The 15,790-nt window shown below is 36.1% G+C and overlaps 1 protein-coding gene across 1 annotated transcript; it reads left to right on the top strand.

Annotated features, from left to right (window-relative positions):
* Positions 1–2,303: 2,303 nt before the first annotated feature.
* Positions 2,304–14,767, top strand: LOC132159329 (uncharacterized). Its single transcript, XM_059568843.1, has 5 exons — positions 2,304–2,331; positions 10,853–11,164; positions 11,326–11,640; positions 13,695–13,874; positions 14,763–14,767. Exons 1-5 carry the CDS (start codon positions 2,304–2,306, stop codon positions 14,765–14,767), a joined length of 840 nt encoding a protein of 279 aa, XP_059424826.1.
* The last annotated feature ends 1,023 nt before the right edge of the window (positions 14,768–15,790 follow it).

Genomic DNA, 15,790 nt, shown 5'->3' with positions numbered 1-15,790 from the left:
TTCATTGACAGCTAAGTGTGTCTAGTAATTTCTCTAATGTAAGGACTGAATCAAGCAGTATAACTGTACTCAGTATTTTATTGATAACTAGCGTAACAGAGCATCACAACATTCCTCTATGTTGCTTACATTCCCCCATGCCCCGGACCCACATGATCCAGAAGGTCAACTGCACCTCTTGTGGTGTGGAGTGGAACTGTCGGTAACTATATCAAAAATATATCAGGATACCACAGTGTAATTAATATACACAAACTCTGTTAATGGACAAATGAGTGCCTGCATGACAGTTCAGACTTTTTCCATCATGTTTGGGCTTGCATTCATGTACTCTTAAAAATAAAGGTGCTTCATGATGCCATAGAAAATTCCTTATATCTAAATGGTTCCATAAAGTACCTTTAACATCTGAAGAACCTTTCTGTTTCACAAAAGGTTATTTGTGGCAAACGAAGATTTTTCAGATTATAAAAAGGTAAGAAAGAGATGGTTCTTTGTTTAATTAAAAATGGTTCTACTATGGCATTGCTGTGAAAAACCTTTTAAGCACTTTTTTTATTTTTAAGAGTGTAACATTGCTAAAGGTATGCTAGATGTGGTTTGGTAAGATATTAATGCATCGGTAAATCTTTAGTGACACTTTTCTAAATGTGTGTTTGGACTATGCAAATAAGATTCACAGGAATGAAGAAGGGTGGGCCATACCATGTCCTCCCGTTCTGATGGAAACAGCCAATAACACCACAGTTTTGGAGAAGAGCCAAATATATATATATATATATATATATATATATATGGGCACATGACTAGCCGTTCAAAGCACTTAATAAAAATAGGATAGCATTCTGACAAGCTGCATCACTGTGCGGTATGGCGCCTGCGTGTCCTGCCGGATGACTCTGCAACGCATATTGAGAGCAGCTGAGAATATCGTTGGTGTCTCTCTTCCCTCCTTCCAGGACATTTATGGAACCCATCTCACTCGCAAAGCCCTCTGCATCGCAGGTGATCCCACCCACCCATCACACAGCTTCTTCAGTCTGCTGCCATCAGGGAGTCCCCAGGCCTCGCTCCTAATCTTGATATAACTAAATATAAACTAAAACTAAATATTTTCAAGTTTAAATAAGGTAACATTAAGTCATGATGTGAGTGATCATTCTGTCTCTAGATCTTAAATGCACTAAACTTTTACTTTTATTTTTGGATAAATCTTGATTATGACACTAGATGGTGCACTAGACTACAGCATGCATACTGCTTTGAGCAGGTCCCATTCATGAAATACCAGGAAGTTTAGAATAAGCACATGATGTGTGATGCTCTACAAAACCTTTACACAGTCGATAAACAGCAACAGTTAATAGACCTAGTGATTGTTACATTAAAACTAGTATGCTATCAGATGTCGCTGTCATTAAAAGAAATTGGAACAATTCTGAAAAACCAGGTTATATATTTGTATGGAAACAACAGAAGTTTTGCAGTTGTTCATTTTAAACACAAAATCCTCATAGAAAACATATTGCTGAGAATAAGGAGGTTTTCACACTACTCCAACTTGTAAAAGTGTTTGAGAATGTGAATGTCATGTGTTCGTCATTGTGAGGCCTGTTGCACAAAGCGGGTTTTGGTGTTGTTTGTTTAGTTTGAGCAAACTTAGAATTTTTGGACTCAAGAAGGTTGGTTGGAGTTCAACAGTTTTGTCACCATGGTAACTTAAACGAAACGCTGTATGCTATTTGTGCACCATTAAACTAATAGAGAAACCAATTTTAAAAAATAGGACCAATTCAGTTCATATGTGTGAGAAAAAAATAATAATTTAGATACCCAGTCAAACAATAAATGTGAAAAAAAACAAAGGAAGGTATAATGCAAGAACTCTAATAATTCCAGTAAATAGTTAATCATCTTCTTGGGAGGACATTTTCATACACAGGCTGCTCCTTTGGTTTCTGCAAGGAATTCTGCTGATGTGATTAACTTCGGTCTCTCTGCAAAGTTTAATCTGCTGTTTTGTTTTGAAAAACTTCTACTACAGAACAGTAGTAGAAAAATTAAACGAGATTGATATCATTTCCTCTTGCTGCTACACGTTTGCGTAAACGTGTAGCAGCAAGAGGAAATGATATCAATCTCGTTCATCACATGACTTGTTAACTGGTTAAAACATCAAACTGATTAGAGATTATTTCTGAAGGTTGGTCAGCCAATGCACTGAGAACGACTGTCTTTCCCAGGACCAAAGATTGATGTTTGTTACCAGTGACTGCTAAAGCGTCATTTCACCTCAGAGAATCATGAACCGCAGAGCAGATGCAGCTCGAGGTCAGACTTCAGCACAAGTCACATGGCTTAACAACTCTGTGTTCAACTCTCTTTTCAATGCAAAACTAATCTTATAAAACTGACATTGTATGGGTTATTTGAGAATAAAAAGTCAGTTTATTTAGGGACCAAGCACTAAAGGTGTGTAGGCACCAGTGTTGGGAAGGTTACTTTGGAAATGTAATAGGTTACAGATTACAAGTTACCCTGTTTAAAATGTAATAGTAGTGTAACTTTTTCAATTACTTTATTAAAGTAATGTAACTAATTACTTTTGAGTACTTTTTGATTACTTTTATAAATTTGTGAAAATTAAAGAATAATAAATAAAAGCATATACATCAACTTAAATACAGTTATCTAATACGAGTGTGACGTATTCTGTGTAATAAACTCCTGAAATATTGGTGTTTTTTTTAAACTGCTGTCTCTTTGTATATGATGATAGTTTTCTCAAAATAAGTAAAATGCACATGAAGTGACACATAGCAGTTTTAGGAATTATGAGGAATATTGAGATGGCAGAAGTTGAAAACACGGCGAGCTTCAGTAGGCCTATGTGTAGTAAATGAAACCATGTCTTTGCCATTAATTTAAAGGAGGGGCGGACTGGGAAAAAAATTCAGACTGGAAAATTCAAACTCATACAAACCAGTTCATGGACAAAACTATTTTTTGTATGGACCTGACATAAAAAAAGGTTTAAATCTTTAATTTGGGGACATGCAAAATAATTAAAAGTTCTCTTCTGAATTGCACCTTCACTTCCATTTTTCTCTTCAGTCTCTTTATTTTGCCCTGTTATCCATCTCTCATGACTTTAATACTCAAGATTGAACAAAACTATACTTTACAATACAATACTCTACAATACTACAATATCTTTATAGAAAAATCCTAATACTGTACAAGAGTCATGTTTTTCCCTTACAAAAGTTAAACATGCCTTTATTAGCCTATATAAAACTAAAATAACCTTTTTTTTTTTTTTTGCAAATGGATTTGTATTTATTTTTAAATAAATGCATTTGTAAAATAATTTTACATTTTTGGTTACCACAGTTAAACAATAGTAACCATTTTCAGATTTTCTTTCAGCTAAATTCGGCTGCCAGGCCATCGGGAATTTGTCCGGTGTCCAGTCCGCGCCTGATTTCCAACACACAGAATGTGCAAGTCATATATTGCATTTGTGGGGCTTAATATTCAAAGACACTAGTCCATGTCATGTTTTGATTCAAGTGTACTGACCTACTTTTGATATAGTCATCCAAAATGTGGGATATTCCGTCCGCGTTAGGCATTCCGTTTTATGACTGGATTCTACGAACCAGACTGTATTTCCACATCCCGGAAATTATCAGGGCGGTATGTCTCAGAATAGTCAGTGCAATTTGGGAAAAAAATCAGTTAAATCTGTATGTGGATGTGTGTAAATATTCAAATGTAATCCCCTTTGTAATCGTTAAAAATTTCATAAGTAACTGTAATTTAATTACTAATTTTTTCTTAGTAACTGTAACTAATTACAGTTACAATAATTTTGTAATTAAATTACGTAACGCTAACGGTTAAACATGTAACTAGTTACTCCCCAACACTGGTAGGCACGTATTGTCTCCATTTGTTTTCCTCTTCCTCCTCACACAAAAATAGGACAGTCACAACATTAATCAAATAAATTTGGAGTATTTAACGCAAACTCTCTAGCACCACAAACGGGCCAAAAATAGCACTCTTGTCTCTGAGTGCGACTTAGGATTTTCCAAAAACTGACCTCTATCACCATGTAGTTTGTCTAGCGGCTCATTAAAGACCACATCTGTTCGCTCTTGCCAGACGCCATGGACCCTCTCCATTTTGCATATAGGAAAAATAGACTGACCGATGACACCATTGCTCTAACCGTTCACAATGTCCTCCTCACACACTTGGACAAGAAAAACACTTATATGCGGATGCTGTTTATTGATTACAGCTCTGCGTTTAACACCATCATCCCCACAAAGTTCAGAGATCTAGAACTGAACTCTCATCTCTGTAACTGGATAATGGACTTTCTGACTTGCAGAAGTGGTGAGAACTGGTAACCATTTCTCATCCACACTGACCCTGACCCTAGGAGCCCCACAGGGCTGTGTTCTCAGCCCCCTCCTATATTCTCTGTTCACAAACGACTGTACTGCCAAACACAGTTCCAATATCATCTTTACGTTTTGGATCTGCAGTAGAAAGAGTAAAGAGCATCAAGTTTCTTGGTGTGCCCCACTACAATGACCTATCCTGGTCTCTGCACACCACATCAGTAGTTAAATCTACACGTCAACGGCTCTACATCCTACAGATGCTCAAAATCTTTGGTCTCCCTCCCAATATACTTACTAACTTTTACAGATGTACCCTTACTGTATGGTATAGCAGCTGCTCACTCCTTGCCACAAGGTCCATCACAGAGTTATGAAAATAGGTGAAGTCATCATCGCCAACAAACTTCCATCCCTACAGGACATTTTTCATCGGTGATGTCTGAGAAAGTCCTGAAAAATCACAACTGACTCTAGTCACCCAGCACACAGTCTGTTTAACAAACTCCCATCAAGCAGGCGATACCGTAGCATTCAGTCTAAAAACCAACAACCTGAAAACAGCTTCTACCTGCAGGTTATCAGAACTCTTAATAAACTGTAAAGCTGTCTCTAAAATCTCAATTTTATCCCTTATAAACTTCATATCATATCAAAGACTATAAAAACATCATGTATTTTGAATCTTGCATACTTTGCACAACTACACTACATACTGTACCTCGGAGTCTCCACCTCAACCTTGCACCTGTACCCTTTTTATATTTATTTTATACTTTTGTATTTATTGTTATTGTATTGTGAAACTGCCCATTTATTATTTATTTCTGTTGTTATTCTTGTACTGCTATAGATTGCCTAAGGCATACAAAAAGCATTTAAATGTACATTCTGTCACTGACACTTGCACATATCACAAATAAAACAAACTTGAACTTGAAACACACACACTCACACACAGACTCTCTGATGTGTAGTGTGATAACCCGCATGATTACACTTTTGTTTGGGAACCAGTTCTCACCATTAACTATGACTTTTGTCTCAATAGTAACTCAGTTGTTGCTAATTTTGTAAGGTAGTTGTTATGTTTAGATATGACATGAGATTAAGGGATCTTAAATAGTGTCATGCAGAATAATGCATTAATATGTGCTTTATAAGTACTAATAAACATTAGTAAACACACACATACTGATAAATTATGTGAATATTGGATTAGTCATGCTGTTTTTCATGAACTTTGGATATTGACACCATATGGACATTAGAGTGGTTTTATAATCATTCAGTTGTTGTAAATGGCGAGGATCATCTCACATTGTCAATCTTACTCGGAGTCTCTGAGTCAAACTGAAACATGCTGTGGTCAGTTTTCTTCAGAAATGATTAGATTTGATCTGTTAGGTGGACAAAGTTCTTGTGGCTGTTGTGATGTATGCAGTATACAATGTTTAATTGTGTGTATAATTTTCACTATTTTTTGTTCAGTACTTTTGTGCAATATTGGACTGCACAATAAACCAATAAAACCGAAGACGCCATGGTTTACGTTTATTTTAGAACTAAGGGCACTTGCAAATGAATGACGGCATGAGGCACGCTTTCACATCATTAAAAAAGACACCTGACGAAATACTTGACAAATTTCTGGACTTTTATAAGTGTAAAGAAGGCCAGTGGGTGCTGAGAGGCTAAACCTCACTCCTCTCAACAGGCGCACTAGCGACTGACACTAGTGACAGCAGTCTTTAGCCTCCTTGCTAGTGCACCTGAAACGGTGCTAGGGTGAAGGGGAGGAGAAGAATTGTTGAATAAAGTCATTATTTTAGTTTTATTTGGATGCAAAAAGTATTCTCGTAGTTTAGTAGAATACAGTTGAAGCCCTGATGTCACATGGACTGTTTTACCGTTCCGAAGAGGTCCCAGATGTACGAATAGCACCTACAGTGTCAAACTTCTTTAATGAATGTTGTTATTTAGTTTGTAAGCTTTCATACTAAAAACAGAGAAGAAGAGTTTTTTTAGAAAACACGTTTCACATTGAAGGGCGGTCTCTTGACAACTTTGGTTATTTGCCGGCGAACTAACTTGAATTAGAAACTTCACTTTCACGTGACAGTGTATGTTCTCACACACTGCACAGACAGTTTGTCGGTTTTTCTGATCAGTGCATTCTGAGACTGAGAACACCTGAGAATCTACACACTGCACTCGGTCGGATCTCGGTGTTGGTCTACGTCTGTCACCGCGGTGTGAATTGACCTTATAATGACAGAACACTTTGTATTTACACAGAATCTGCATTAATTCAAAATGAAGGTCTTTATTTTGTGCATCATATTGTGTGCATTATCCGTGTCTGGTAAGACATCTATTTGTATCACTCTCTTTGATAGCAGTGTAAAGTGAAAACAATAGAGCCGTTTCATATTTATCGGATTTACTCATGTAACACTTGCCAAAAAAAGTTTTATTTCTAAATGTTTCAATTAGATGCGGGTTTAGACTTATATGTTGATGTTTTTTTTTAACCTTTTTTTTAAGATAAAAAGAACGGTTGGTTTAATTTTTAAAGAAACCCATTAATATAGAAGTAATGAACAACACTCAAATATATAGCAATCATGACTGAATGCACACACATATATAAAAAGTAATATATGAATCAAGACGTGGTTTGTATAATGTTCATACAGCTTTATGACTGTGAGATCATCATCTGTGAGACTCATGAATGTTTGTGTGATGATGAGTGAATGTTTAAATCATCACTGTTCTTATTCTGTTTGCATTTGTGACACTTCCCGGAACCAGTTCTCACCATTAACTATGACTTTTGTCTCAATAGTAACTCAGTTGTTGCTAATTTTGTAAGGTAGTTGTTATGTTTAGATATGACATGAGATTAAGGGATCTTAAATAGTGTCATGCAGAATAATGCATTAATATGTGCTTTATAAGTACTAATAAACATTAGTAAACACACACATACTGATAAATTATGTGAATATTGGATTAGTCATGCTGTTTTTCATGAACTTTGGATATTGACACCATATGGACATTAGAGTGGTTTTATAATCATTCAGTTGTTGTAAATGGCGAGGATCATCTCACATTGTCAATCTTACTCGGAGTCTCTGAGTCAAACTGAAACATGCTGTGGTCAGTTTTCTTCAGAAATGATTAGATTTGATCTGTTAGGTGGACAAAGTTCTTGTGGCTGTTGTGATGTATGCAGTATACAATGTTTAATTGTGTGTATAATTTTCACTATTTTTTGTTCAGTACTTTTGTGCAATATTGGACTGCACAATAAACCAATAAAACCGAAGACGCCATGGTTTACGTTTATTTTAGAACTAAGGGCACTTGCAAATGAATGACGGCATGAGGCACGCTTTCACATCATTAAAAAAGACACCTGACGAAATACTTGACAAATTTCTGGACTTTTATAAGTGTAAAGAAGGCCAGTGGGTGCTGAGAGGCTAAACCTCACTCCTCTCAACAGGCGCACTAGCGACTGACACTAGTGACAGCAGTCTTTAGCCTCCTTGCTAGTGCACCTGAAACGGTGCTAGGGTGAAGGGGAGGAGAAGAATTGTTGAATAAAGTCATTATTTTAGTTTTATTTGGATGCAAAAAGTATTCTCGTAGTTTAGTAGAATACAGTTGAAGCCCTGATGTCACATGGACTGTTTTACCGTTCCGAAGAGGTCCCAGATGTACGAATAGCACCTACAGTGTCAAACTTCTTTAATGAATGTTGTTATTTAGTTTGTAAGCTTTCATACTAAAAACAGAGAAGAAGAGTTTTTTTAGAAAACACGTTTCACATTGAAGGGCGGTCTCTTGACAACTTTGGTTATTTGCCGGCGAACTAACTTGAATTAGAAACTTCACTTTCACGTGACAGTGTATGTTCTCACACACTGCACAGACAGTTTGTCGGTTTTTCTGATCAGTGCATTCTGAGACTGAGAACACCTGAGAATCTACACACTGCACTCGGTCGGATCTCGGTGTTGGTCTACGTCTGTCACCGCGGTGTGAATTGACCTTATAATGACAGAACACTTTGTATTTACACAGAATCTGCATTAATTCAAAATGAAGGTCTTTATTTTGTGCATCATATTGTGTGCATTATCCGTGTCTGGTAAGACATCTATTTGTATCACTCTCTTTGATAGCAGTGTAAAGTGAAAACAATAGAGCCGTTTCATATTTATCGGATTTACTCATGTAACACTTGCCAAAAAAAGTTTTATTTCTAAATGTTTCAATTAGATGCGGGTTTAGACTTATATGTTGATGTTTTTTTTTAACCTTTTTTTTAAGATAAAAAGAACGGTTGGTTTAATTTTTAAAGAAACCCATTAATATAGAAGTAATGAACAACACTCAAATATATAGCAATCATGACTGAATGCACACACATATATAAAAAGTAATATATGAATCAAGACGTGGTTTGTATAATGTTCATACAGCTTTATGACTGTGAGATCATCATCTGTGAGACTCATGAATGTTTGTGTGATGATGAGTGAATGTTTAAATCATCACTGTTCTTATTCTGTTTGCATTTGTGACACTTCCCGGAACCAGTTCTCACCATTAACTATGACTTTTGTCTCAATAGTAACTCAGTTGTTGCTAATTTTGTAAGGTAGTTGTTATGTTTAGATATGACATGAGATTAAGGGATCTTAAATAGTGTCATGCAGAATAATGCATTAATATGTGCTTTATAAGTACTAATAAACATTAGTAAACACACACATACTGATAAATTATGTGAATATTGGATTAGTCATGCTGTTTTTCATGAACTTTGGATATTGACACCATATGGACATTAGAGTGGTTTTATAATCATTCAGTTGTTGTAAATGGCGAGGATCATCTCACATTGTCAATCTTACTCGGAGTCTCTGAGTCAAACTGAAACATGCTGTGGTCAGTTTTCTTCAGAAATGATTAGATTTGATCTGTTAGGTGGACAAAGTTCTTGTGGCTGTTGTGATGTATGCAGTATACAATGTTTAATTGTGTGTATAATTTTCACTATTTTTTGTTCAGTACTTTTGTGCAATATTGGACTGCACAATAAACCAATAAAACCGAAGACGCCATGGTTTACGTTTATTTTAGAACTAAGGGCACTTGCAAATGAATGACGGCATGAGGCACGCTTTCACATCATTAAAAAAGACACCTGACGAAATACTTGACAAATTTCTGGACTTTTATAAGTGTAAAGAAGGCCAGTGGGTGCTGAGAGGCTAAACCTCACTCCTCTCAACAGGCGCACTAGCGACTGACACTAGTGACAGCAGTCTTTAGCCTCCTTGCTAGTGCACCTGAAACGGTGCTAGGGTGAAGGGGAGGAGAAGAATTGTTGAATAAAGTCATTATTTTAGTTTTATTTGGATGCAAAAAGTATTCTCGTAGTTTAGTAGAATACAGTTGAAGCCCTGATGTCACATGGACTGTTTTACCGTTCCGAAGAGGTCCCAGATGTACGAATAGCACCTACAGTGTCAAACTTCTTTAATGAATGTTGTTATTTAGTTTGTAAGCTTTCATACTAAAAACAGAGAAGAAGAGTTTTTTTAGAAAACACGTTTCACATTGAAGGGCGGTCTCTTGACAACTTTGGTTATTTGCCGGCGAACTAACTTGAATTAGAAACTTCACTTTCACGTGACAGTGTATGTTCTCACACACTGCACAGACAGTTTGTCGGTTTTTCTGATCAGTGCATTCTGAGACTGAGAACACCTGAGAATCTACACACTGCACTCGGTCGGATCTCGGTGTTGGTCTACGTCTGTCACCGCGGTGTGAATTGACCTTATAATGACAGAACACTTTGTATTTACACAGAATCTGCATTAATTCAAAATGAAGGTCTTTATTTTGTGCATCATATTGTGTGCATTATCCGTGTCTGGTAAGACATCTATTTGTATCACTCTCTTTGATAGCAGTGTAAAGTGAAAACAATAGAGCCGTTTCATATTTATCGGATTTACTCATGTAACACTTGCCAAAAAAAGTTTTATTTCTAAATGTTTCAATTAGATGCGGGTTTAGACTTATATGTTGATGTTTTTTTTTAACCTTTTTTTTAAGATAAAAAGAACGGTTGGTTTAATTTTTAAAGAAACCCATTAATATAGAAGTAATGAACAACACTCAAATATATAGCAATCATGACTGAATGCACACACATATATAAAAAGTAATATATGAATCAAGACGTGGTTTGTATAATGTTCATACAGCTTTATGACTGTGAGATCATCATCTGTGAGACTCATGAATGTTTGTGTGATGATGAGTGAATGTTTAAATCATCACTGTTCTTATTCTGTTTGCATTTGTGACAGTTCTCTACTAACAATCTGTTATTTCTTCTTCAGTTGCATCTGTTGGTCCAGATGTAGTGTCAGTGATGGAGGGTGATTCAGTCTGTCTATGCACTGAAATTATTAAATCCCAGCAAGAAAGAATAAAATGGTATTTCAGTGACACTCGCATCGCTCAGATCAGTGGAGATATCAGTAAGATCTATACAGATGATCAGGTTACTGAGAGATTCAGAGACAGACTGAAGCTGGATCATCAAACTGGATCTCTGACCATCACGAACATCAGAACCACAGACTCTGGGATTTATAAACTAGAGATCAACAGCCGAAACACTGAAAAAATATTCAATGTTACTGTTCTAGGTGAGTCATTTAGTGAATGTTGTGTTTGAATCTCTTCATTAGTAATTATTGCAGTGACATTCATGGCTACTTTACCAGCACCTGTAAATTAATTCAGTTCAGTTTAAAACTATATAATTATATTTTTGACAGACAGGGTCTCATGTTGGTTTGTATTACAGCCGTTTCTGCTGAACTTGATAAAATGAAGAAAACAGGAGAATCTTTCAGTTTAGATCCTGGTGTAACAATGAACCCAGATAATGTAATGCAGTGGTATTTTAACAACATTCACATCACTGAAATCTCTGGAAATCAGAGTAATATCTGTACAGTTGATCAGTGTGATGAGAGATTCAGAGACAGACTGGAGGTGGATCATCAGAATGGATCTCTGACCATCATCAACTCAAGGACCACAGACTCTGGACTTTATGAACTTCAGATCATCAGCAGAGGATTCACCATCATAAGGAGCTTCAGTGTTACTGTCTCTGGTGAGTGATATTTAGTCAATCAGTGTGTTTTCTTTTGCAGTATAAAAGACAGTTCAGTATTTTGAAGTTGCTTTTACTATGATAATGAACAAATGAACAATGTGTATTATTTCTCCATGTTACTAAGGTAACAAGTTTATTAATTTATTTCATTGTTATTTTTTATTTTTTGGTCACACTATTATTTCCAGGAATTTGTAGCTCATAACACTTTATTTTTTTGGATGTCTCAAACAGGCTGATCAAGCCCAGCAGATATTGGATGTTTAAGTTTCATACTTTTTTTTCACACACACACACACGTTTGTTTTTGTGAAAAGTGGGGACATCCCATAGGCGTAATGGTTTTTATACTGTACAAACTGTATATTCTATGGCCCTACACCAACCCTACACCTAACCCTAACCCTCACAGGAAACTTTGTGCATTTTTACTTTCATGATCTTTAGATATTGAAACCTTATGGATATTAAAGTAGTTTTATAATCATTCTGTAGCTGCCGTCAGAGGCAACTCCTCATATATTTCATTCATTAAATGCACTTTACAGTTAAAAGGTCAATTAATAGTTTAAATGTTCAGAATAATCATTACACAGTAAAAAAAAAAAAAAAGTTGCAGCGTTTTAAAATACACTGTTACAGCAGCAAGAGACAAGCTAAGACAAGAAGTAACTGGACCAAGATCCCAACTAAACCAAACACTGATCACTACAATGGTGACTACAAATGAATCAAGTATCAACATTTAAACCTCAATTAATTCTCAATAAGAGCTTCTCTAGATGTCTGACAGAAATAAAGTCACAGAACCATGTAAGGAGGATCTGTAAACGTCTATATTGGATGTACACAAGACATAAAAAACATTTTAAAAAAGTGGATGTCTTTTCAACGTCTGCAAAGACATAAAAAGACGTCCACTGGATGTAACTTTGCCCAGTGGATTAGGTTGATGTTAAAATATGCAAAATAGTAATTTTCACGTAATAGTTCCTTTAAAAACAAACAAAAATGTTAAATACATGTGACTTCATGCCACAAGACTGCTAACGTATGAAGGTATAATTAACACTGGATTTATTTAACATGCATTATGAGTGAGTGAAGTGACATTCAGCCAAGTAAGGTGACCCATACTCAGAATTTGTGCTCTGCATTTAACCCATCCGAAATGCACACACACAGAGCAGTGAACACACACACACCCGGAGCAGTGTGCAGCCATTTATGCTGCAGCCCCTGGGGAGCAGTTGGGGGTTCGATGCCTTGCTCAAGGGCACCTAAGTCGTGGTATTGAAGGTGGAGAGAGAACTGTACATGCACTCCCACCACCCACAATTCCTGCCGGCCCGAGACTCGAACTCACAACCTTTCGATTGGGAGTCCGACTCTCTAACCATTAGGCCACGACTTCCCTCCCTTATGTACCATGTGTTGAGTTCAGTGTAAAATGCATTGAGTAAAGAAGTTAATATACAAGACTTGGTATGTCCTTGTGCTTTGGACACAAACTTTCAATAGTTAAAAAAAAAAATGTTATTTGACCCGTGTTATGGTCTTTTATTTATTTAGACTATTTGAATAATATAAATTCGTGGCCTAGTGGTTAGAGAGTTTGTCTCCTAATCCTAGGGTTGTGGGTTCGAACTTGGGCGGGCAATACCACGACTTAGGTGTCCTTGAGCAAGGCACCGAACCCCCAACTGCTCTCTGGGCACAGCAGCATAAATGATTTTATTTATTTTTTTTGGAGATAAAAAGAATGGTTGGTTTAATTTTTAAAGAAACCCATTAATATAGAAGTAATGGACAACACTCAAATATATAGCAATCATGACTGAATGCACACACATATATAAAAAGTAATATATGAATCAAGACGTGGTTTGTATAATGTTCATACAGCTGTATGACTGTGAGATCATCATCTGTGAGACGCAAGAATGTTTGTGTGAGTGAGTGATTTTAACATGAGTGAATTCTGTTTTATTTTTCATGTGTCATGTATTGAATTTGAGTCAATTCTCTACTGTCTGTTATTTCTTCTTCAGTTGCGTCTGTTGGTGAAGATGTAGTGTCAGTGTCAGTGATGGAGGGAGATTCAGTCACTCTATACACTGGACTTATTAAATCCCAACAAGAAAGAATGAAATGGTACTTCTATGACACTCGCATTGCTCAAATCACTAGAGATCTCAGTAAGACCTGTAAAGATGTTCAGTGCAATGAAGGTACTGATAGATTCAGAGACAGACTGAAGCTGGATCATCAGACTGGATCTCTGACCATCATGAACATCACAAACACAGATGCTGGGCTTTATAAACTAGAGATCAACAGCCGAAACACTGAAATAATATTCAATGTTACTGTTCTAGGTGAGTCATTTAGTGAATGTTGTGTTTGAATTTCTTCAGTAATTATTGCAGTGACATTCATGGCTACTTAACCAGCACCTGTAAATGAATTCAGTTCAGTTTAAAACTATATAATTAGTTTTGACAGACAGGGTCTCATGTTGGTTTGTATTACAGCCGTTTCTGCTGAACTTGATAAAATGAAGAAAACGGGAGAATTTCAGTTTAGATCCTGGTGTTATAAACCACCCAAAGGATGCGATGAAGTGGTATTTTAACGACACTCACATCGCTGAAATCACTGGAGATCGGAGTAAGATCTGTTCAGATGATCAGTGTAAAGAGAGATTCAGAGACAGACTGAAGCTGGATCATCAGACTGGATCTCTGACCATCATGAACTCAAGGACCACAGGCTCTGGAGAATATCAATTACAGATCATCAGCAGCAGATTCAGCATCATTAGGAGCTTCAGTGTTACTGTCACTGGTGAGTGATATTTAGTCAATCAGTGTTTTTTATTTTACAGTATAGAAGACAGTTCAGTATTTTGAAGTTTGCATTTACCAAGTATTGCAGTATAATTGAGATAATATCAATCACCTTCATTCAGTATACATAAACAATGTTTACTCTTTCTCCACATTACTAAGGTAACATGGTATTTATTTATTTATTTATTTTATATATATTGTTCTTCACACTTTTAGGTCCAGGAATTTGTAGCTCACATTAGTGCATTTTTTGTGTGCCTCAAACAGGCTGATCATGCCCAGCAGATAATGGATGTTAAAGTTCCAACAATTTTTTTTTTTTCTTTTTGCAAAAGAACTGCTACAGCCATTTCCTCTGTTTTCTAGTCACCTATTACCGATTTATTATTTAATTTCAGTTTTGTTTGATATGGTTTGAACCAACCACAAAAGGTTGCACAGGGATGTTTATTTTATATCTTACATAATATAATATATTACATTTTAGCATCTCTGTGTAAAATAAGTTAATGTTAAATAACTGACCACCTCTGAAATGGGCTGTAGGCCTACAGTTGGCATGAGCAGGTCCAAAAATTTATGAAAAACCAAAGACAATGACTAAAAGGCATTAATACCATAATATAAGTGATAGATTCTGAATATAAATACAAATTAATGTAAGCAGTGTTTAGTTTTAATGTAAATTCTGTTTAGCCCGGAAAGAGCTTGCACTTCTGTTAATGAGACACATGTAGACTGAAAACAGTGTTATAACCATAGCACACTGCCAGAAACACCACACGAATCCATAAATGCACACAGTAATGCAAGGAATACATGCAAGGGATGCACAAAATATATGACACATTCTGTACAATAGTGCAAATGCAATGAATACACAAGCCAAGCATGTAACCTTGTACAAACAAATCACAAAATGTTTATAAAAAGTGTAATCTATTAAATGTAATCTCCAAATCATGCAGTACTGTACCTGTTTAATATGTTTCTTCATTAAAGAAGGTCAAATGATGCTGCTAAAAAGAACATTATTTTGTGTATTTGGTGTAATGAAATATGTGTATGCAGTTTAAGGTTAAAATAAAAATAACATTATATTCCACATACTTTACACTATTGTTTCTCCTCTATGCCCCGTCTTCTGAAATATGTCGATTTTTACAAAGCTCATCGCTCTGAAAAAGCGAGGTGTGCTGTGATTGGCCAGCTAACCAGTGCATTGTGATTGGCCCAATGCCTCAAACGTGTGACGGAAATGTAACTCCCCTTCACATATTGTGAAGCCTTGTCTG

This window comes from Carassius carassius, chromosome 16 (genome assembly GCF_963082965.1).
Source record: "Carassius carassius chromosome 16, fCarCar2.1, whole genome shotgun sequence".
In the NCBI taxonomy this organism is placed as follows: domain Eukaryota; kingdom Metazoa; phylum Chordata; class Actinopteri; order Cypriniformes; family Cyprinidae; genus Carassius; species Carassius carassius.
The sequence above is the reverse complement of the archived record's forward strand: the minus strand, read 5'-3'. Positions and strand labels throughout refer to the sequence as shown.

Excerpts from the sequence above, each read along its gene's own strand:
- LOC132159329 (XM_059568843.1), top strand. The coding sequence starts at position 2,304 with ATGAACCGCAGAGCAGATGCAGCTCGAG. Across the intron at positions 2,332-10,852 it reads CAGAGCAGATGCAGCTCGAG|TTGCATCTGTTGGTCCAGAT; the intron begins GTCAGACTTCAG and ends TTTCTTCTTCAG. Across the intron at positions 11,641-13,694 it reads CTTCAGTGTTACTGTCTCTG|TTGCGTCTGTTGGTGAAGAT; the intron begins GTGAGTGATATT and ends TTTCTTCTTCAG.